We start from the raw sequence: 20,112 nt of genomic DNA on the forward strand, positions 1-20,112 counted from the left end.
TGTGCCAGGGACCATGTTCCCAATAGGAGAAACCATGAGAAGCAAACAGACTCCATCGACGCCTGCCCTCAGGGAGGGCATCACTTGGTCACCGCCTAGTGGGGGAACCACATCCAAGTTAGGGGACTTATGCATGGAAAAGAACACTTCATTCTTTGCGTTTTAATTTATAATCGATTTGTTAAAGTTGTTAGATAAAAATCTCATTTTCCTTAAGCCTTTATAGTGGCCTTCCAGATATGGTATTGACTAATAATTTGGAAAATTATAAAATTCACTTTCACATTTTTTGACGAATGATCATTAGATTATAAATTTCACAGCTTGGCCAGGCATGGTAGGTCACACCTGTAATCCCAGTATTTCGGGAGGTTGAGGTAGGAGGATTGCTTGAGCCTACAATTTTAAGACCAGCCTGGGCAATATAAAAAATAAATAAGTAAATCAAAACAAATATGAATTTCACAACTTGACTTTTCCCTAAATATTTTGCATGCCTTAAATGCATGCCCCATCTCTATAAAAAATAAATAAGTAGGCCGGGCGCGGTGGCTCACGCCTGTAATCCCAGCACTTTGGGAGGCCAAGGTGGGTGGATCACAAGGTCAGGAGATCAAAACCATCCTGGCTAATACGGTGAAATCCCGTCTCTACTAAAAATACAAAAAATTAGCCGGGCATGGTGGCGGGCGCCTGTAGTCCCAGCTACTCGGGAGGTTGAGGCAGGGGAATGGCGTGAACCCAGGAGGAGGCGCTTGCAGTGAGCCAAGATAGCGCCACTGCACTCCAGCCTGGGCGACAGCATGAGACTCCATCTCAAACAATAAATAAACAAATAAATAAATAAATAAATAAAAATATTAATTTCACAGCTCAACTTTTCCCTAAATATTTTGCATGCCTTAAATGCCTGATTAACAAAATACCCTTAGACATCTCAAATAACAATTAGAAACATAATCGACTCGACTCTTGATTCCTTTTTTTTTTTTTTTGAGACAGTCTTGCTCTGTCGCCCAGGCTGGAGGGCATTGGCGCAATCTCGGCTCACTGCAAGCTCCGCCTCCCGGGTTCAGGTGATTCTCCTGCCTCAGCCTCCCGAGTAGCTGGGACTACAGGCGTGTGCCACCATGCCCAGCTAATATTTTTTGTATTTTTAGTAGAGATGGGGTTTCACCATGTTAGCCAAGATGGTCTCGATCTCCTGACCTTGTGATCTGCCCGCCTCAGCCTCCCAAAGTGCTGGGATTACAGACGTGAGCCACCGCGCCCCACTGATTCTGCTGATTCTCTTAATGGAGCTGAGCACAAATCCAAAATCAACATCTTCCTAAGCACTGATGGGGCTCTTGGAAATGAATAAATCAGATATTTAGTATATCAGATGACTGAATTCTCTTATTTATTTATTTATTTATTTTGGACACAGGGTCTCACTCTGTGTCCCAGGCTGGAATGCAGTAGTGTGATCATGGCTCACTGCAGTCTCAACCTCCTGGGAGAGTCAAGCACCCTTCCACCTCGGCCTTCCGAGTAACTGGGATCGCCAGCATGTACCACCACACTCAGCTAAATTTTTCTATTTTTAGTAGAGTCGGGATCTCACTATGTTGCCCAGACTGGTCTCAAACTCCTGGGCTCAAGCAATCCTCCTGCCTCGGCTCCCAAAGTGCTGGGATTACAGGTGTGAGCCACCATGGCCGGATGAACTCTTTCAAACATCTTAAAAAGCCAGTTACTAATCCTGGATCAGTGTCAGAGCTACAGGACAGCTTAATTTTTCATCTCATGATTACAAATTTACTCGAACAGTAAATGCAGAGGCAAGGCAAGGTCCAGAGTGGAGACCTTTCCACAAGGTCCATTGTGGAAATCGACCCACAATGGCCAGGCCCGGTGGCTCGCGCCTGTAATCCCAGTATTTTAGGAGGCTGAGGCGGGCGGATCACGAGGTCAGGAGATCGAGACCATCCTGGCTAACACGGTGAAACCTCGTCTCTACTAAAAATACAAAAAATTAGCTGGGTGTGGTGGTGGGTGCCTGTGGTCCCAGCTACTCAGGAGGCTGAGGCAGGAGAATGGTGCTTGCAGTGAGCGGAGATCACTCCACTGCACTCCAGCCTGGGTGACAGAGTGAGACTCTGTATCAAAAAAAAAAAAAAAAAAAGAAATTGACCCACAATGCTGAACTTTGACTCAGAGCCTGGCCAATCCCAGAACCTTTTTTTTTTTTTTTTTTTTTTGAGATGGAGTCTCATTCTGTTGCCCAGGCTGGAGTGCAGTGGCGTGATCTCGGCTCACTGCAACCTCTGCCTCTGGGGTTCACGCGATTCTCCTGCTTCAGCCTCCCAAGTAGCTGGGATTACAGGAGCACACCATCACACCCAGCTATTTTTTTTTTTTTTTAGTACATACAGGGTTTCACTGTGTTGGCCAGACTAGTCTCGAACTCATGATCTGCATGCCTCAGCTTTCCAAAGTGCTGGGATTACAGGTGTTAGCCACTGCGCCAGGCCTTTTTTTTTTTTTTCTGACAGAGTCTTGTTCTGTCACCCAGACTGGAATATAGTGGCGCAATATTGGCTCGCTGCAACCTCTGCCTCCTGGATTCAAGGGATTCTCCCTCCTCAGCCTCCCAAGTAGCTGGGACTACAGGTGCACGCTACCATGCCCGGCTGTGTCCCAAAACTTTTACTTTCTTCTTCTCTTTTCTCTCTTTCTTTCCTCTCTTTCCTCTCTTTTCTCTCTCTCTCTCTTTCTCTCTTTCTTTTCTTTCTTTCTTTTGAGACAGGGTCTCTTGATCATAGCTCACTACAGTCCCAATCTCCCAGGCAGGCTCAAGTGATCCTCCTGCCTTGGGCCCCTGAGATGCTGGGACCATAAACACATGCCAACAGGCTCAGCTAATTTTTAAAATTTTTAGTAGAGACAGTCTCACTATGTTACCCAGGCTGATCTCAAACTCTAGCTCGAGTGATCCTCCCACCCAGACCTCCCAAAGTGCTGGGATTACAGGTGTGAGCCACTGTACCTGGCTAAATCTTTACGCTCTGAGTTGAGCCCTTCCAAATCCAAACCTCTTCTTGCAAGCTGGTTCACTGATGGGATCTGGCATTCCTATCTGGCACCTAGCTCTTCTTTTCTTAGTCCGATTTATGATAATGGTATTTGGGTGTAGACCAAAGACTTATCTCAGTATGCACAAGGTTTTGGGTTGATCAACATTCAGGAGATTCTGTAAATAGTACTGGAATTCCAGCCTGATTTTTCTTGACTACTTCATCTGATTTGCTCTATTGGAGAATCATAGACTTTTGCTTTTTCACAGAATTACTGATTCTTTAAAAATATTCAGCTGGGCTCAGTGGCTCATGCCTGTAAACCCAGCACTTTGGGAGGCCAAGGCAGGCAGATCACCTCAGGTCAGGAGTTCGAGACCAGCCTGGCCAACATAGAGAAACCCCATCTCTCCTAAAAATACAAAAATTTACCAGGCGTGGTGGCAAATGCCTGTAGTCTCAGCTACTCGGGAGGCTGAGGCAAGAGAACTGCTTGAACCCGGGAGGGAGAGGTTGCAGGGAGCCGAGGTCTCGCCACTGCACTCCAGCCTGGGTGACAGAGGGAGACTCTGTCTCACAAATAAATAAAAAAATAAATAAAAAAATAAAAATATTCAAACAATCTTGTCTTTCTCTGCACAGCATGGAGTAAACCACATTCCAAGGTTTTTCTCTTTACTGTAGAATAGGATTAGGAGCCAACATCTGCTCAGTGGCCACTGACCAGACTCTCAGGGCAGTGGATGATATCCCTTAACACCAAGAAACACTATTGTAATATTGTTTTAATTGTTCTTACAAACGTCTCCACCAGGTGCAGTGGCTCACGCCTGTAATCCCAGCACTTTGGGAGGCTGAGGCAGGAGGATTGCTTGAGCCCAGGAGTCCGAGAGCAGCCTAGGCACCATAGTGAGACTCCCATCTCTTTTTTTTTTTTTTTTTGAGATGGAGTCTCACTCTGTAGCCTAGGCTGGAGTGGCACAATCTCGGCTCACTGCAACCTCTAATTTTTGTATTTTTAGTAGAGACAAGGGTTCACCATGTTGGTCAGGCTGGTCTTGAACTCCTGACCTCGTGATCTGCCCGCCTCAGCCTCCCAAAGTGCTGTGATTATAGGCGTGAGCCACCGCGCCTGGCGACTCCTATCTCCCCAAATAAAAAAATTAGCCTGGCAGGGTGGCGCATGCCTGTAGTCTTACTTGGGAGGCTGAGGTGAGAGGATTACTTGAGCCCAGAAAGTCGAGGCTGCAGTGAGCCATGATGGCCATACGCACTCCAGCCTGGGCGAAAAAGCAAGATCCTGTCTCAAAAAGAAAAAGTTTCTATATTCCAATTTTGAATAGATTGACCATTTTATCCTTTTTGTTCTGAGCTACCAGATTCTCACCCATCTATCATTTACAATGGTTCTTAGGAACTTGAACACAAACACTAAGTATATTATCACCAAACTTTGCTTTTGAATTGTGATACCGTTTTATCTTTCTTATAAGGTAACTGAATGGAAATCTGTGTACCATGACCCATCCACACAGGATCCTCATACCTGAGTTGCAATGGGTAAATAGCAACGAGAGGACAATCTCACACTCCAAATTGGTGGCGTCGCGGGGCGGGCGCGGTAGGTCATGCCTGGAATCCCAGCACTTTGGAAGACAGGCCGGCGGATCGCTTGAGCCTTGGAGCTCCAGATCAGCCTGAGCAACATGGTGAGACGCCATCTCTACACAAAATGTAATAATTAGGCCGGGCGCGGAGGCTCACGCCTGTAATCCCAACACTTGGGAAGGCCGAGGCGGGTGCATCACCTGAGGACATGAGGTCAGGAGTTCGAGACCAGCCTGGCCAACACGGAGAAACCCCGTCTCTACTAAAAGCACAAAAATTAACCGGGCATGGTGGCGGGCGCCCATAATCCCATCTACTCGGGAGACTGAGGCAGGAGACTCGTTTGAACCCAGGAGGCGGAGGTTGCAGCTGAGATTGCGCCAATGCACTCCAGCCTGGGGGATAGAGCAAGACTCCATCTAAAAACAAAACAAAAAATTTTTTTTTAATTTAAAAAGTATAATAATTAGCCGGTGTGGTGGCGCGCGCCTGTAGTCCCAGCTACTTGGGGAGGCTGAGGCAGGAGAACTGCTTTAGTCCGGGAGGTCGAGGCTTCACTGAGCCGTGACCGCATCACTGCACTTAGCCTGGGCGCCAGAGTGAAACTCAGTCCCCAAAAAAGCCACCTAAAAATCAAACAAAAAAAACAAATCTTTGAGCCGAGGCGCCTCGGGATCGCAGCGAATCTGCAAACCCTCAGGCCAAGTGGGGGCGCTCACTGCGCGTGTGCAGCGCCTGGTCTCCAGGCTAGTTGAAGGCGGGGAGCAGCTGCGACACCTGGGACACAGCAATTGGCTGGGACCAGGAGAGGGCGGGAAGAACTTGGAGGAACGCGCTGATACCTCTGATTGGCTGCCAAGGGTAGCCCTTGCCAGCTGCCGGGACGGAACCGTAGGCCGCGAGCGCACTGGCCCCTGGTTGGTTGGAGCGCGGCGGCGGGCGTCTGCCATTGGCCGGGCCGGTCGGAGCGAGGCGCGTGGCCACCTCCAGAGGTACGAGGTCACGGCGGGCGGCACGCTCAGGAGCCTTGAGGTGGCGGCCGCAGCCAAGCTGGCGGCGCGACTGTCCCGCTCCAGCTCGCACCCGCGGCGCGCCCGCGCCCACTCGCGACTGGGCCGGGCCCGCTCTACGCTGCCGCCAACCCCGCTACCCGCGCCGTCTCTGCCGCACCCGCCGTTGCCCGGCCTGCCGCCCGGCCTGAGCCCCGGGCCGTCGCCGCCCTCCATGCTCTCCCTGGCTGAGCTGCCGCCGCTTCCCGCGCTCCCGCTGCGGCCCGAGCCGCTGCTGCCCTGGGGCCCCAGCGCGTACCTGGCGCTACCGGAGCTCCCGCCCGAAGCCTGCGCACCCGCCCCGCCCCCCGCCGCTCTCGCACTGCAGGACCTGCCGCGCCTACCTGCGCCCGCGCCACCGTCCGCGCACCTGCCGCTGCCTCCGCTGCCCGAGGCCGCCGTCGCCGCCGTCCCCGGGCCCGTGGGCGCGCGCGGCCTCCCGCCTCTGGTCTCCGAGCCGCCCCCGCAGCCGCTGCCTCCGCTGCCAGCGCAACCCTCTCCTTTCAGCCTACTGGCGCCCCCCGCGACCCGCGACATGTGGCCGCTGCCCGCCTTCCCTTCGCCCCCGCCGCTGCATTTTTTCCTGTCGCCACCCTTCTGACCCGGCCCCTCCCGCGGCGGGTGAGTAGGCAGCCCCCGACAGGGCCAGTGCCCCTAGCCACCTTCCCCGAGCATGGATTCAGAGGACGGGGGTTAGAGCCCAGTTTGGGGAAGAGAGAAGCGGAATCGGAAGCAGCCCAGGTTCGCTAGAGACAGAAGCGAGACTTTCTCTACCAAATAGAAAATAGACTCGTCTAAAGATTCGGGTCTTTCTTCCATTTTCCCCTCTAGCCCTCCAGCGGGCCTCTTGCTCGGTTATTTGAGAATGTAACCCATCCGCTGAGCTGATAACCTGGTTAGTGATCAGAGCAGCGAGCGGGGCCCACAGCACATGTCTAAGGGCATGGGGATCAAGGGTATAAAAACAAAAGTTGAAAGTGCTTTATGTCCAAATATTTCATTTCTCTTATTTTTTTTTTTTTTTGAGACGGAGTCTCACGCTGTTGCCCAGGCTGGAGTGCAGTGGCGCGATCTCGGCTCACTGCAAGCTCTGCCTCCAGGGTTCCCGCCATTCTCCTGCCTCAGCCTCCTCATTTCTCTTATAAATAAAGGGTCTGGATGCCATGGTTAAGGCCATCCTCAGTGTATGGCTCTTCAAAATTCTGATACTGTCTCAAAAGTCTTTTTTTTTTTGAGACGGAGTTTCGTTCTTGTTGCCCAGGCTGGAGTGCAATGGCACTTTCCGCCTCCTGGGTTCGAGCGATTATCCTGCCTCAGCCTCCCGAGTAGCTGAGTTTACAGGCATGCACCACCACGCCCAGCTAATTTTCTATTTTTAGTAGAGACGGGTTTCTCCATGTTGGTCAGGCTGGTCTGGAACCCCAGACCTCAGGTGATCCGCCCGCCTCGGCCTCCCAAAGTGCTGGGATTACAGGCGTAAGCCACCGAGTTCGGCCTCTCAAAAGTCTTCAGAAGTCAAATTTTCAACTTGACAGATCCAGGGGTCGGGCTGGCTGTGCGCACCAGGGAAGCAGCGGTGTGGATCGATACTGGACCCGAGGGTCACATGCAAAGGCTGTGAATCATCCCCACGGGACAGGAGAGCTTCCCCCACCCCCACCCGCGCTGGGCCCTGAGAGGAAGCTCCTGTTCTTTCCAGCTTTGCCTGCACCCCACCCGCCAGTTTCTGTGCAGCCTCAACAACTTAATAAAGTTCTCTTTGTTCCCTAGGTGGCCTGAGCTCAGGTAATCAGGCAGAAGTTCTATCTCAGTGGGCTCCGCTCCAGCAGCCCAGGACTGGTATCAGGAAGCCAACCTTGACCCTAGGGGACCTCAGAGAGCCCGAGACCCACCACCAAGAAGGGCAGTGTACTAGTTCTTTGTGACTGCAGTAACAAATTTATACACATTGAGTGACTTCAAACAACAGAAATTTATTCTTTACAGTTCTGGAGGCTAGAAGTCAAAAATCAAGGTGTGGGCAGGACCCTGTTCCCGTCACAGGTGCTAGGGGAGGATGCCTCCTGCCTCTCCCAGCTCCTGCTGGCTCCAGGCCCTCTGTGGCTTGTGGCCGCATCACAGGAGTTCCTGCCTCCGTCTTCACATGGCCGCCTTCCCATGTCTGTCTCCAATCTCCCTCTGTTTTTATCTTGTAAGAGGTTGGATTGTCGTTGAATGTAGGACCTGCCTGAAATCTAGGATAGCCTCATTTTGATATCCTTAGTTTAATTACATGTGCAAAGGCCCTTTTATCAAGTGAGGTCGCATTCACAGATTCCAGGGCTTAGTGGGTGGAGGTATCGTTTTGCCTGCCCTCATCCAATCCGGACAGGTAGTGTCCTCTCCCCTGTGGGGCTGGCCTATCTTTCCAGCTGTCTTCCCAGAAAGTAATTTTTTTTTTTTTTTTTTTTTGAGACGGAATCTTGCTCTGTCCCCCAGGCTGGAGTGCAGTGGCACGATCTCGTCTCACTGCAAACTCCCTCTCCCGGGTTCACGCCATTCTCATGCCTCAACCTCCCGATTAGCTGGGACTATAGGCACTCGCCGCCACGCCCGGCTCATTGTTTTGTATTTTTTAAATAGAGATGGGGTTTCACCTTGTTAGCCAGGATGGTCTAGATCTCCTGACCTCATGATCCACCCGCCTCGGCCTCCCAAAGTGCTGGGATTACAGGCGGCCTCCCAAAGTGCTGGGATTACAAGCGTGAGTCACCGCACCCGCCGAACACAATGTGTTTTAAATCTGTCTTGCTGACCTGGAGCCTTGGGTGCCTTTGGGTAGGAGCTGATGGCACTAGTACCTTGATAAAGTTCTTACTGGCACCAGAAGAAAAGAGAATAAAGTGACTCCTTCCTCTTCTCTGACTTATGGCCAGGTGCCCATTCCCATTGGCTTGCCGCTCCCCAGCTCCCCGTACTTTATATTGTTGAGGCCTCCTCTCTCAGCTAAGAAACAGGAAGTACACGGACGGATGTGTATTCTTAAAGACAGCATTAGCCATGGGGCCCCCACCCTCAAAAGGGTGGAAGCCACAACTGCTGCTGGTTGAAACTGACAATTTCTACTGATAATAAAGTTAATTGTTACCCAGTCAATGGAGTCTGCCCAGGTTTACAAGTGAAACCTCCATTATGCTTCTGACAAAATATGCTTGCCTTGAGTCAATATCTACTTCGATCCCCAAGGCACTAGCCCAGGGATGTGCCAGGGTTGAAGCAGAACTGTCCCCTCTCTGCTTTACAGCCAGGAGGCACCTGAGGTTTGGGCAGCTGTGACTTGCCCAGGGATCCCTGGGGTGGGGCCCGCATGGGGTTCTGGGAGTCCAGCTCGCTGCCTCCTGCAAGTGGGGAGCAAAGGGCACGTCCCTTGCCAGGGACGCGGCAGTGAGAGTGAGCCAGCAGGTGAGTGAGCCAGCAGGTGGAGGGGGCCTCCTCCGTAATCAGATCCAGATGCAGTTCTCTGCAGAGGTTTTCCTGTACTGGGAGCCTCGAATAATTTGGGAAAAGGAGGAACGGGGTGCTGCTTGGGAGGCCCAGAAGGAGAGGCCCTGCCCGGCTGCCTGTCGGGAAAAAGGTTCAGGAGGCTCTCTCAGCCCACCCAGGGGGCTGGCTCCAAAGTCAGGGTCTGGGTTGGTGTCAGGCGTGTCCTGCTCCCTGCTGTGCACTTGGTCAGGTTTGCTCAGCTCCCTGAGCTTGTTCCTGTCGTGAAGGTGGGCAGTGAACCCGTGAGGGTGACGGCCATGCCACCGAGATTTAGCTGCACGTTTTGGTCTGGGAGCCAGGGGACCGGCTTCTCTACCTGTAAGATCAGGGTCTCAGCTCCTCCAGGCGCAGTGGGTGACTCTGCCCTTGGGGTTCTTAGTGTGCAGTCCCCAAACCCACCCCCGCACCATTCCTGCCTCATGATAGCTCCTGGTAACTTAGTTCCCTTTCTTGGTCGTTGGGCCCCACTTCCCCCTCTTAAGAGCCGCGGGTTAACCCACTTCGACCCTATCCAAGCTGATCCCTGGTTTCTTCTGCCCACCTGAGTCTCCCTGCCCCTCTTTCCTCCTAGACGGAACAAAAACAAGGTCCATTTTGTCGCTCCAGGAAGGGGCTGGTGGAGGGCCGACTTCCTTTCCTCCCAGGGTAGTACAGTGGGGAAGGTTCCCCTCCCCCACCTCTTTCCCCCGACCTGGCGGATGGGGGAGGGGACTTCACTGGATGTGTTAAAGTGCCATTGAGATGGTAACTACACCAGGGGGCTCCCACTTCTCCATATCAATGGCATTCCGGCCCTTGAAGTCTCGGATTCAGCCCCAACCTTAACCCTTCCGTTCCCAAGATCCAACTGAATCCAGGTGCACGGGGGCCTAGGAGAGGGTCTGGGACCTCCCCAACCCAGGCCTAGCGAGGGCTGAGGACAACAGGTGAATTGCTGCCCATGTGTCCTGGGAATCCTCCCACCGTGGGCAGGTCCCCAACCACCCTCTTCCAGCCTCTCCTAGGCTCCGAGATGTTTCCCCACTTTTACTCTCCCCAAGGGGCTTGGAGAGATACTTTGTTTTATCTTAGAGACCTGGAGTGGGAGTCGGGGTGGGAGGAGGCTGAAGCCACACCAGACCACTGTGAAGGCAAGTCCAGCGGGTTGGTCCCTGAGGTGGGGGTATGTGTGTCCACTGAGCAGCCGCCACACACGCAGCTGGCTAGTCCCTGGAGTGTTGGCTTGCTTTCCTCCTTGCTCCAATCTGGAGATGTTGGGTCAAAGAGGAATTGGAGTCTTAAAAACCTGGGGTTGGCTGGATGCGGTGGATCACACCTGTAATCCCAGCACTTTGGGAGGCCGAGGCAGGTGGATGACGAGGTCAGGAGTTCGAGACCAGCCTGGCCAATATGGTGAAACCCCATATATCTAATAAAAATACAAAAATTAGCTGGACATATTGGTGCATGCCTGTAGTTCTAGCTACTCGGGAGGCTGAGGCAGGAGAATCGTTTGAACCCAGGAGGCGGAGGTTGCGAGGTTGCAGTGAGCCAAGATCACGCCACTGCACTCCAGCCTGGGCGTTAGAGCGAGATTCCGTCTCAAAAAACAAAATTTAAAAAACCTGGGGTCGCTGAGCAAGTGTGGCGGCGCTCGCCTGTAATCCTAGCACTTCGGGAGGCTGAGGCGGGCGGATCACCTGAGGTCAGGAGTTCAAGACCAGCCTAACATGGTGAAACCCTGTCTCTACTAAATTAAAAAAAAAATAATAACTGACTGTGGTGGCACATGCCTGTAATCTCAGCTACTTGGGAAGCTGAGGCAGGAGAATAGCTTGAACCCGGGAGACAGAGGTTGCAGTGAGCTGAGATTGTGCCATTGCACTCCAGCCTGGTCAACAAAAGCGAAACTCACGTCTCAAAAAACAAAAACAAAAAAACCCTGGGGTCCTCTTATGCCCTTTCCAGGCACAATGCTCACCGGATGTGTGCAGCCCGCCACTGGGCTACAACGTAAGGGTTTAGAGCTGCCTGTGGAACCGCAGGGCCCGATGGCAAGTGGACCAGCTGTCCCGGTTTCCCTGGGATGCAGGACCCAATATTCAAACTGGGAATGTCCCTCGAAAAAGTGGGATGAGCCGATCACCTTAGGCCCTAGGAAGAGGAGGATTGGTTCTGGCCTAGGGGAGAGAATAGCCCCTAGGATGGGGCTGCAGGGTGGGGGGCCTTCCAGAGAGCCAGGCTTGCTGCTGCCTCCTGACAGCTGCCCAAACCTGTGCGACTGGATTCCTGGAGGCCCCTGGAAGGCTGCAAGGGAGCCCACTGACCGGCTTGCCTCCATCTGCAATTCTTCGCTCTCCCCACCCCCACCCTGTGAAATCCAAGCCCCGGGGGCTGGGTGAGCTAGACAAACCCACCACAAGATTCCCTGAGTCCATGGACAGCCATTTTCCAGCCCCTGTCATCACCCCCCATTCTCCAGACTCTGTGGGGCCACCAGGTCAGCCCCTCATACCGGAAGAGCCCCCCTCAGTGGAAAGGGGTGGTGAAGAGGAGGTGAGGCTTCTGTTTACCTTACAGACCAGCTGATTGGCGCTGGCCTCAGTCTCTGTGTTTGCAGAGGAGGATCTTAAGTTGTTTTGGGTCAAGGCCCCTTTGCAAATCTGAAGGAAAGTATAAATCTCTCTTCCAAAAGTATCTTTTTTTTTTTTTTTTAAATAGAAACAGGGTCTCACCTAGGATGGACTGCGGTGGCATAATCATAGCTCACTACTCCTGGGCTCAAGAGACCCTGCCACCTCAGCCTCCTGAGTAGCTGGGACTACAGACAGGAACCACCTCACTCAGCTAATTTTTGTATTTTGTTTGTTTGTTTGTTTTAGAAATGGGGTCTCACTATGTTGCCCAGGCTGGTCTCAAGCTCCTGGCCTTAAGCAATCCTCCCACCTTGGCCTCTTAAGCGCTGGGATTAAGGGTGTAAGCCTCAGTGCCCAGACCCAAAAGATGCTAAAACCTTTCACAGAAGTGATGCTCATACTCCTGGATTTGAACCCTGAACGCTCCTTGAGGTTAGAGCCCTTTATACATAATGTCCCACCGAATAGGTGAGGGGCACTGAGCAGGGGCGTGCCTGGCCACTGGCTCCCTGAAGGCAGTGCCGTGAAGTGGTGCAGCCACCAGATGTGTGTGGTGGGCACCCCTGCCCTGCCCGCACTGGCCAGTGGGCTCCAGCACACCCTAGCCCTCCCAGCACCAGGCGGGTGAGAGGCAGTCCCAGGTGAGGGCCCACTCTGAGGATCCTCTGTACCTCCCTGGAAAGTGTGTGAATGGAGGGAATCTTCCTCACATCGCCTTTTCTTTTTCTTTTTCTTTTCTTTTCTTTTTTTTTTTTTTTTTGAGACAGAGTCTCCCACTGTCACCTGGGCTGGAGTGCAGTGGTGCGATCTCGGCTCACTGCAACCTCTGCCTCCTGGGTTCAAGCGATTCTTCTGCCTCAGCCTCCCAAGTAGCTGGGATTACAGGCACCCGCCACGACAGCCAGCTAATTTTTTTTCCGAGACGGAATCTCACTGTGTCGCCAGGCTGGAGTGGAGTGGTGCGATCTTGGCTCACTGCAACCTCCGCCTCCTGGGTTCAAGTGATTCTTCTGCCTCAGCCTCCAGAGTAGCGAGTAGCTGGGACTACAGGCTCGTGCCACCATGCCCAGCTAACTTTTGTATTTTTAGTAGAGACAGGGTTTCACCATGTTGGCCAGGATGGTCTCGATCTCTTGACCTCCTGATCTGCCTGCCTCGGCCTCTCAAAGTGCTGGGATACCTAATTTTTTTGTATTTTTAGTACAGATGGGGTTCACCATGTTGGCCAGGCTGCTCTCAAACTCCTGCCCTGGTAACTCACCCGCCTTGGCCTCCCAAAGCGCTGGGATTACAGGCGTGAGTCACCGCACCCGGCCGTCACACCCCCTTTTCAGACAACAATCTTCAGAGGTTCTTAGCACCTGGGCAGGGGCTTGAGGGAGTTCATGAATACTCCCCCACAAATGAGGGGCACATTTTTGTGGGTGCTTTTTCTGTGAGTCCCATGGGGTTTCTCAAGTGGGTCTTTGACCAAAGGAGGTTAAGGACCTTGACCTTCCATGATCTGTCCCAGATAGGGGTCAGGATTTGAGCTTCGGTCACTGGGACTCCCAGGCTGTCTCCGTGAGTGGAATCACAGGCTCTGAGGGAGTTTTTCCAGAGGAAAGGATTTCCTGCACACTGGAAGGCAGGTCTTGGGGACACTTGAGTCCCCGGACTTAACTCCCGTGCCCACCTCTGGGGTGTCTTGTCCCGGGAGGCCTGACTGGCCACTCACTCACCCACTCATGGAAGATAATTGTATCCTGGGCTGCGCCTCACCCTGGGTTCCAGCCCAAGCCCCTCCCACCTCCATCCCCCTTCCTGAGGGTCCCCCAACTTCACAACAGGCCCCTTATCCTCTGGCCTCTGGAGACCTTAGGCAGCTCAGCTCAACCTTGGTTTCAGCAGCGGGGGTGGCAAGAGCGCACCTGAGCTGAGGTTGAAGGGGGGGTAGTTTTCTAGGCCGTTGCCAGGGTGATGCCACCTGAGCTGGGTGCCAGGCACCTGTTGTCCAGGGAACAGTACGGGCGGGGCTCTTCCCCTGGGAGCTAGCAGGGCCACTGGGCTGAGACGGGGATGGATCAGATTCCTGAGAGTCCCAGGCGGGTGGGGGTGTGTGATACTCGGGGAGCTGGGGCATGTTTGCATCACGAAACTGGGCTGGGGGAGAGCAGAGGCGGCCAGAGGGGCTGTGGGAGGAGGAGGCTCAGGAAGGCAGGCCAACGCCCCCTGTGTGTGTTTCTGTCCTGAGCCTGTTACTTTTTTGGCCCCCAATCCCTCTCTTCTTCCTCAGCTTGTCCTCCATCTTCCCCTCCTTTACCCTTGGTTCCCACATGCACAGATGCTATGGATGCTTTTCCTCCCCTGACTCAGTCGTGGCGTCCCCCACTGACCCCCCAGGCCCCTCATCCACCCGCTGCCCATGAATCCCCAGCCCCGCACCCTCCCCATGGCTCAGGTCTCCCCTATCCTGGCCTCCCTGCACTTCACTCTGCTCCTCCCCTACCTGGGCCTTAAAACCCCGCCTGCAGCTGAGAGCCTGCAGAGTCCTCAGGTGGCACTGTCAGAGTCGCTTGGTGGGAACCTGTGCCAGCCCGCAGGGGACGCAGATGTCCTCAGCCTGGCAGTGCATCCGGAGGGCCCGTGTGAGCTCAGCCCAGGTGTGACAGCAGGGTGGCAAGAGCAGCAGCACCCTCACGGCATTTGATGGGCAGAGGCCCCTCAAGGTGACACCCACCACTCAGCTGAGTGGGACCAGGAGTCTGCTTTGTACTCTGCAAGAACCAGAGACACCTGCAAGAGGCACGGAGAGGAGGAGCCTTTCAAGAGGTTCACAGAACTGAGGACTGGCCTGGCCTGGGGACACCAACAAGCCTTCCCCTCCTGCTGGGCACGGAGACACCCACCCAGCACACCAGACACACCCTTTGAGTCACCTAGGCTGCCTGGGGCTGAGAAGACCTAACCAAGGGGCCAGATGGCTTCGACTGGCTTAGAACTGCTGGGCATGACCCTGGCTGTGCTGGGCTGGCTGGGGACCCTGGTGTCCTGTGCCCTGCCCCTGTGGAAGGTGACCGCCTTCATCGGCAACAGCATCGTAGTGGCCCAGGTGGTGTGGGAGGGGCTGTGGATGTCCTGCGTGGTGCAGAGCACGGGCCAGATGCAGTGCAAGGTGTACGACTCGCTGCTGGCACTGCCACAGGACCTGCAGGCTGCACGTGCCCTCTGTGTCATCGCCCTCCTGCTGGCCCTGCTTGGCCTCCTGTTGGCCATCACAGGTGCCCAGTGTACCACATGTGTGGAGGATGAAGGTGCCAAGGCCCGTATCATGCTCACTGCGGGAGTCATCCTCCTCCTCGCTGGCATCCTGGTGCTCATCCCTGTGTGCTGGACGGCGCACGCCATCATCCAGGACTTCTACAACCCCCTGGTGGCTGAGGCCCTCAAGCGGGAGCTGGGAGCCTCCCTCTACCTGGGCTGGGCGGCAGCCGCACTGCTTATGCTGGGCGGGGGGCTCCTCTGCTGCACGTGCCCCCCGCCCCAGGTCGAGCGGCCCCGTGGACCGAGGCTGGGCTACTCCATCCCCTCCCGCTCAGGCGCGTCTGGACTGGACAAGAGGGACTACGTGTGAGGCAGAGGCTTCCCCTGGGAGCCCGCTGCTCCCCACTGCTCTGCACCTTCCACCTTGGCCTGGTGACCAGATGCGCTGCTCCACCACAACCTCCTTCCCCAGGAAAACCCACTTTCCAAAAGCCTAAGCTATACCTGGCCGCAGGGCTGGGTCAGCTGGCCTGGCTGAGCTCTTCTCAGTGGGGTCCCCTTTGATGTTCTCCCCCAAGCTGGGCAGCCTAGAGGTGTTGGGCACCCTGGCCTGCCCCCGCCTCCCCAGTAGTTGTTTCCTTCCGTTGCCCAGGATACTGGCTGGCCTTCCTTCTCTTCTGAGCCCTCCCCTGTCCCAGGAACCCTGACCTCACCGAAAGGGCAACAGCTCATTGGCTCCAAAACCAAGGAGCAGATCATGCCCTCCCAACCCTGGAGTTGGCAGGGAGGGCCTGCCCATAACCTCCCCTCCCCAACACCCCCACCCGCGAGTTGGAAATAAAGAGCATTTGTAACTGGGCTCCCTCTAATCTGTGTGCCGCCACTAGGGCTGGGCAGGGATAGCCAGGTAGCCTCCCTTGGTGGCTGTCAGGCCAAGGTCTGGCTCCAGGTTCTGCCTGGTAGGTATGCTCACTCAAGCCATGGGCAGAGGAGATCATGACTCACTTATGCCCACCTCTTCCCCTAGCCAGGGTGGGCACTCAGTAACCCCCTGCAACACCAAACGCACTAACAAAACATGCTTTATTTGGTAAAAATGTGAGTGTAAAGGGGCGGGCAGGGCAGAAGGGTGCAGTGTTGGAGGTGGAGGTGGGGGTCTACATAGCTGGGACCTGGCCCCGGGGGTGGACGTCCTATCAGGATGGAAGAGCCAGAGGTCAGAAGTTCCGGGGGTGGGCAGTCCTTTGTTAGCAGGTCACTCGCTTTTCCAGGGGGTGATGAGAGGAGCTCCGGAGGCCCAAGTAGGATGGGGGGCAGCTGTCCAGTGACGTTTAGGGAAGCCCAGCCCCCAGCAGCAGCAGGAACTCTTGGGGACAGTCTGTCTTGTTGCAAAGGCCAGCACAGCAAGCAGCCCCCACGTTAGTTCCACAGCTCGACTGGCTTCTAAGATGGGCATGTCAAGATCCAAAATCTCAAAGCATCCCCTCTTTGGCTCCATCATCCAAGGGTGAGAAACAGCAGAGCCTAAGTGGGAGTCTGAGCCATCTTGGTTCAGTTTTCAAATGAATTTTAAATACCCTCAGTCAAAAGAAAAACAGCAGAAGGCAGAAACAAAAGATACCAACCTATCCCAAAGCTGTTGGACTTCTGGATGGCTCTAGTGCCAGCGGAGCCCCCATTCCCCTCCACGTCAGACGTAATTCTTGGTGGGGTACTCAGAGGGCCCCCGAGAGATGGCAGGGGCAGATGTCGAGTAGCGGGCCATGTAATGGCTCGGGCCCCGGGACCCCCCTGAGGGGCAAGTGCAGCACAGCAGCCCCCCACCCAGCAACAAAAGGCCTGAGGCTGCCCAGCCCAAGTAGAGGGAGGCCCCCAGCTCCCGCTTTTGGGCCTCAGCCACCAGGGGGTTATAGAAGTCTCGGATGATGGCATGCGCCGTCCAGCACACGGGGATTAGCGTCAGGACCCCTGAGATGACAAAGACAATCCCAGAGGTGAGCACCAGGCGGGCTTTGGAATCCTTCTCCTCCACACAGGTGGTACACTTGGCCCCAGCAAGGTAGACCAGCAAGCCGAACAGGGCCACGAGGAGGGCAATGACACAGAGGGCACGTGCAGCCTGCAGGTCCTGCGGCAGTGCCAGCAGTGAGTCGTACACCTTGCACTGCATCTGGCCGGTGCTCTGCACCACGCAGGACATCCACAAGCCCTCCCACACCACCTGGGCCACCACGATGCTGTTGCCGATGAAAGCGGTCACTTTCCACATGGGCAGGGCGCAGGAAACCAGGCCATTCACCCAGCCCAGCAGTGTCAGGACGACTCCCAGGATCTGCATTCCGGCAGAGGCCATGGCGAGGTTGAAGGAGCTGCACTGTATTTGGGACAGAAGCACAGCAAGGTGAGGCCTGGCAGGCCCAGACCTCAGGCCACATGTGGACAGGACACTAGGGGCATACACCATGGAAAGTGGTCATCACATCCCGGAACTCGGTCAAGACATGCTCCCTGAGCCTCACTTCTCATGGGCAAAATGAACACTTAATGCTTTAGCATTTATTATTCTTTCTAGTTATGTGATAGGCACTGGCTCATAACAGTGAATGTGCAAGCAGCCCTGCCCTGGCTATTCTGAGTGCAAATGAAAAATAACAGGATGAAACCTATGCAATGACAGTCCAAGGCCAGAGCCAGTGATGAGGCTGCAAGGCAGCAAAAAGCAGGATGAGAAGACAGTGTGATTTCCAAGCAGTCTCCGTGTAGAATGGTTCAGTTCTAGCCCTGAGTTTAAGGCTCAAAACTTGTCCATTTCTTTTTGTTGTTGTTGTTTGAGACAAGGAGTCTCGCTCAGTGGCCCAGGCTAGAGTGCAGTGGTGTAATCTCAGCTCACTGCAACCTGTGCCTCCCAGGTTCAAGTGAGTCTCCTGCCTCAGCCTCCCAAGTAGCTGCGATTACAGCTGCACACCACCACGCCCGGATAATTTTTTTTTTTTTTTTTTTTTTTTGAGAGGGAGTCTCGCTCTGTCGCCCAGGCTGGAGTGCAGGGGTGCGATCTCGGCTCACTGCAAGCTCCTCCTTCTGGGTTCACATCATTCTCCTGCCTCAGCCTCCCGAGTAGCTGGGACTACAGGCGCCCGACACCATGCCCAGCTAATTTTTTGTATTTTTAGTAGAGGCGGGGTTTCACTGTGTTAGCCAGGATGGTCTCGATCTCCTGACCTCATGATCTGCCCGCCTCGGCCTCCCAAAGTCCTGGGATTGCAGGCATGAGCCACCGCACCTGGCCTTAATTTTTGTATTTTTAGTAGAGATGGGGTTTCACCAAGTTGGCCAGGCTGGTCTTGAACTCGTGACCTCAGGTGATCCGCCTGCCTCAGCCTCCCAAAGTTCTGGGATTACAGGTGTGAGCCATCGCACCGGACCAAAACTTGTTAATTTCAACACTAAGATTGAAGATCCCAAGCTTCCTCCCACCACCCAACATTCCTCACAACTTGGTTCCACACCCTAGGCTGGCAGACACCAGGGGCAGGAGAGATGAAGAAAAACATCATTAATCCTCCACCTAAAAGCAGTTCCTTCCCCAAAGTCACTCAATGACTCCCTGGTCCCACCCTTCTGACCTCCCCTAGGGGCTGGAGAGCATAGCCTCAAAACTTGAGGGCCTTTTCCTGTGAATTCTAGACCAAATGCTGTGCTAGATTCCCCTCGACAGCAGTTCTCCCACCACCACCTGGCCTGCACCTGTGTCCCCTCATATCCCAGGCAGTGTTGGAGGTCGCGGAGGGGATCATCTCTGACCAGGGCTTCCCACTGCTGGGGCCTCCCACTGCCCAGAGTTCTTCCATTGTACAGCTTGGACCTAAACTTATCCCGGCCAGCAGTGGCCGGAGGGCAGGCTCTACTCATTAGCCGGGAGTCCCAGGCCTGGGCAGAGCAGGCCACCTTGGGGAGACTGGCTGGGGCAGGCTGCCCCAACGCCCAGGTCCGGCCGTTAGGCCTCTGGCTGAGCTAGGGTCGGGGCCACGCTGGTCTAGGCGCCCCAAGCCTCTCCCCTGTGAGTGTGCCCCTGCCCCTTTCTTTTCCATGCACTGCAGGCCCGACTCTGTCCGAGGGCGCCCGGGCCCACCCGACCCCTCCAGCCTGGGAGCCGCTCGCCCAGGAAGGGTTCTATAGCTGCAGTGGCCGCAAGGTCTGCTCCCCCAAGCGAGGGGGAAGGGGGAGGGGAGCCCCGCCCCGCCCCGAAAGGCAAGACAGGTGGGGGAGGGGCGCGCGGGGTTTCGGTGTCTTTGTCCCTGGGGAGGGGGGAGGGGCGTTTAACCCTTGGGAGCCTCGAAGGACCCGATCACCTCGGCGGCTTGGGCGCAGACCGCCCGACCCCCTGAGGGACTCGCGCATCCAGGTGGCCGCAGCCCGAGTTCGCACGCACCCCTACCCACGCCGCCAGCACCCTGCACCCGGCCCCAAGAGGCGTCTCTCCAACACTCACACTTGCCCGGGACTCACCTGCGAAGACAATAAGCGAAATTCCTAGGCCGAGTGTCGGGATAGGGCGGAGGCAGGGGTCTTAAAGAAGCGGTGACGTCACTGGACCACCGCCCCGGAGGAGGGGCAGAGACCCTGTCCCCGACGGCAGCGGACGTGCGAATCCCAGGCTTGTCAGAGGGGGGCGCTGGAGGCTGAGGTAGCTGCCAGACTCACCCAGGGTGAGGGCGCCAGGCTTAGGGGAGAACAGAGCTTGAGTCTCCGCTTTGCCACTTAAGCAGCGCGATGACATGGGGAACTCACCTAACCTACCCGAGCCTTCGTTTCCTACTCCGTAAAATGGAGATAAGTCTGCATTTTATTATGTAACTACGTCCTAAGTTACAAATTACAGGGCAAACTATTGGTATTATTTTAGAGAAATATTTTCACTGTGTCACCCAGGCTGGAGTGCAGTGGTGCGATCACGGCTCACTGCAGCCTCGACCTTCCAGGCTCAAGCGATCCTCCCGCTTCAGCCTCCTGAGTAGC

The 20,112-nt window shown here is 54.9% G+C and overlaps 2 protein-coding genes across 2 annotated transcripts; one reads left to right on the top strand and one right to left on the bottom strand.

Moving 5' to 3' along the window:
- Positions 1-14,378: 14,378 nt before the first annotated feature.
- CLDN9 (claudin 9) lies at positions 14,379-15,952 on the top strand. Its single transcript, XM_005591021.5, has one exon. It carries the CDS (start codon positions 14,813-14,815, stop codon positions 15,464-15,466), a length of 654 nt encoding a protein of 217 aa, XP_005591078.1. The 5' UTR covers positions 14,379-14,812; the 3' UTR covers positions 15,467-15,952.
- Positions 15,953-16,162: 210 nt separating this feature from the next.
- On the bottom strand, positions 16,163-19,725 carry CLDN6 (claudin 6). Its single transcript, XM_005591023.5, has 2 exons — positions 19,603-19,725; positions 16,163-17,470 (listed from the first exon to the last, which is right to left on the bottom strand). The coding sequence occupies exon 2, from the start codon at positions 17,447-17,449 to the stop codon at positions 16,787-16,789; it is 663 nt and encodes a 220-aa protein (XP_005591080.1). The 5' UTR covers positions 17,450-17,470; positions 19,603-19,725; the 3' UTR covers positions 16,163-16,786.
- Between the last annotated feature and the right edge of the window lie 387 nt (positions 19,726-20,112).

Source organism: Macaca fascicularis, chromosome 20 (assembly GCF_037993035.2).
Source record: "Macaca fascicularis isolate 582-1 chromosome 20, T2T-MFA8v1.1".
Taxonomy (NCBI): Eukaryota; Metazoa; Chordata; class Mammalia; order Primates; family Cercopithecidae; genus Macaca; species Macaca fascicularis.

What these genes read in the sequence shown, in the direction of transcription:
- CLDN9 (XM_005591021.5), top strand. Translation starts at nt 14,813, where the DNA reads ATGGCTTCGACTGGCTTAGAACTGCTGGGCATGACCCTGGCTGTGCTG.
- CLDN6 (XM_005591023.5), bottom strand. Translation starts at nt 17,449, where the DNA reads ATGGCCTCTGCCGGAATGCAGATCCTGGGAGTCGTCCTGACACTGCTG.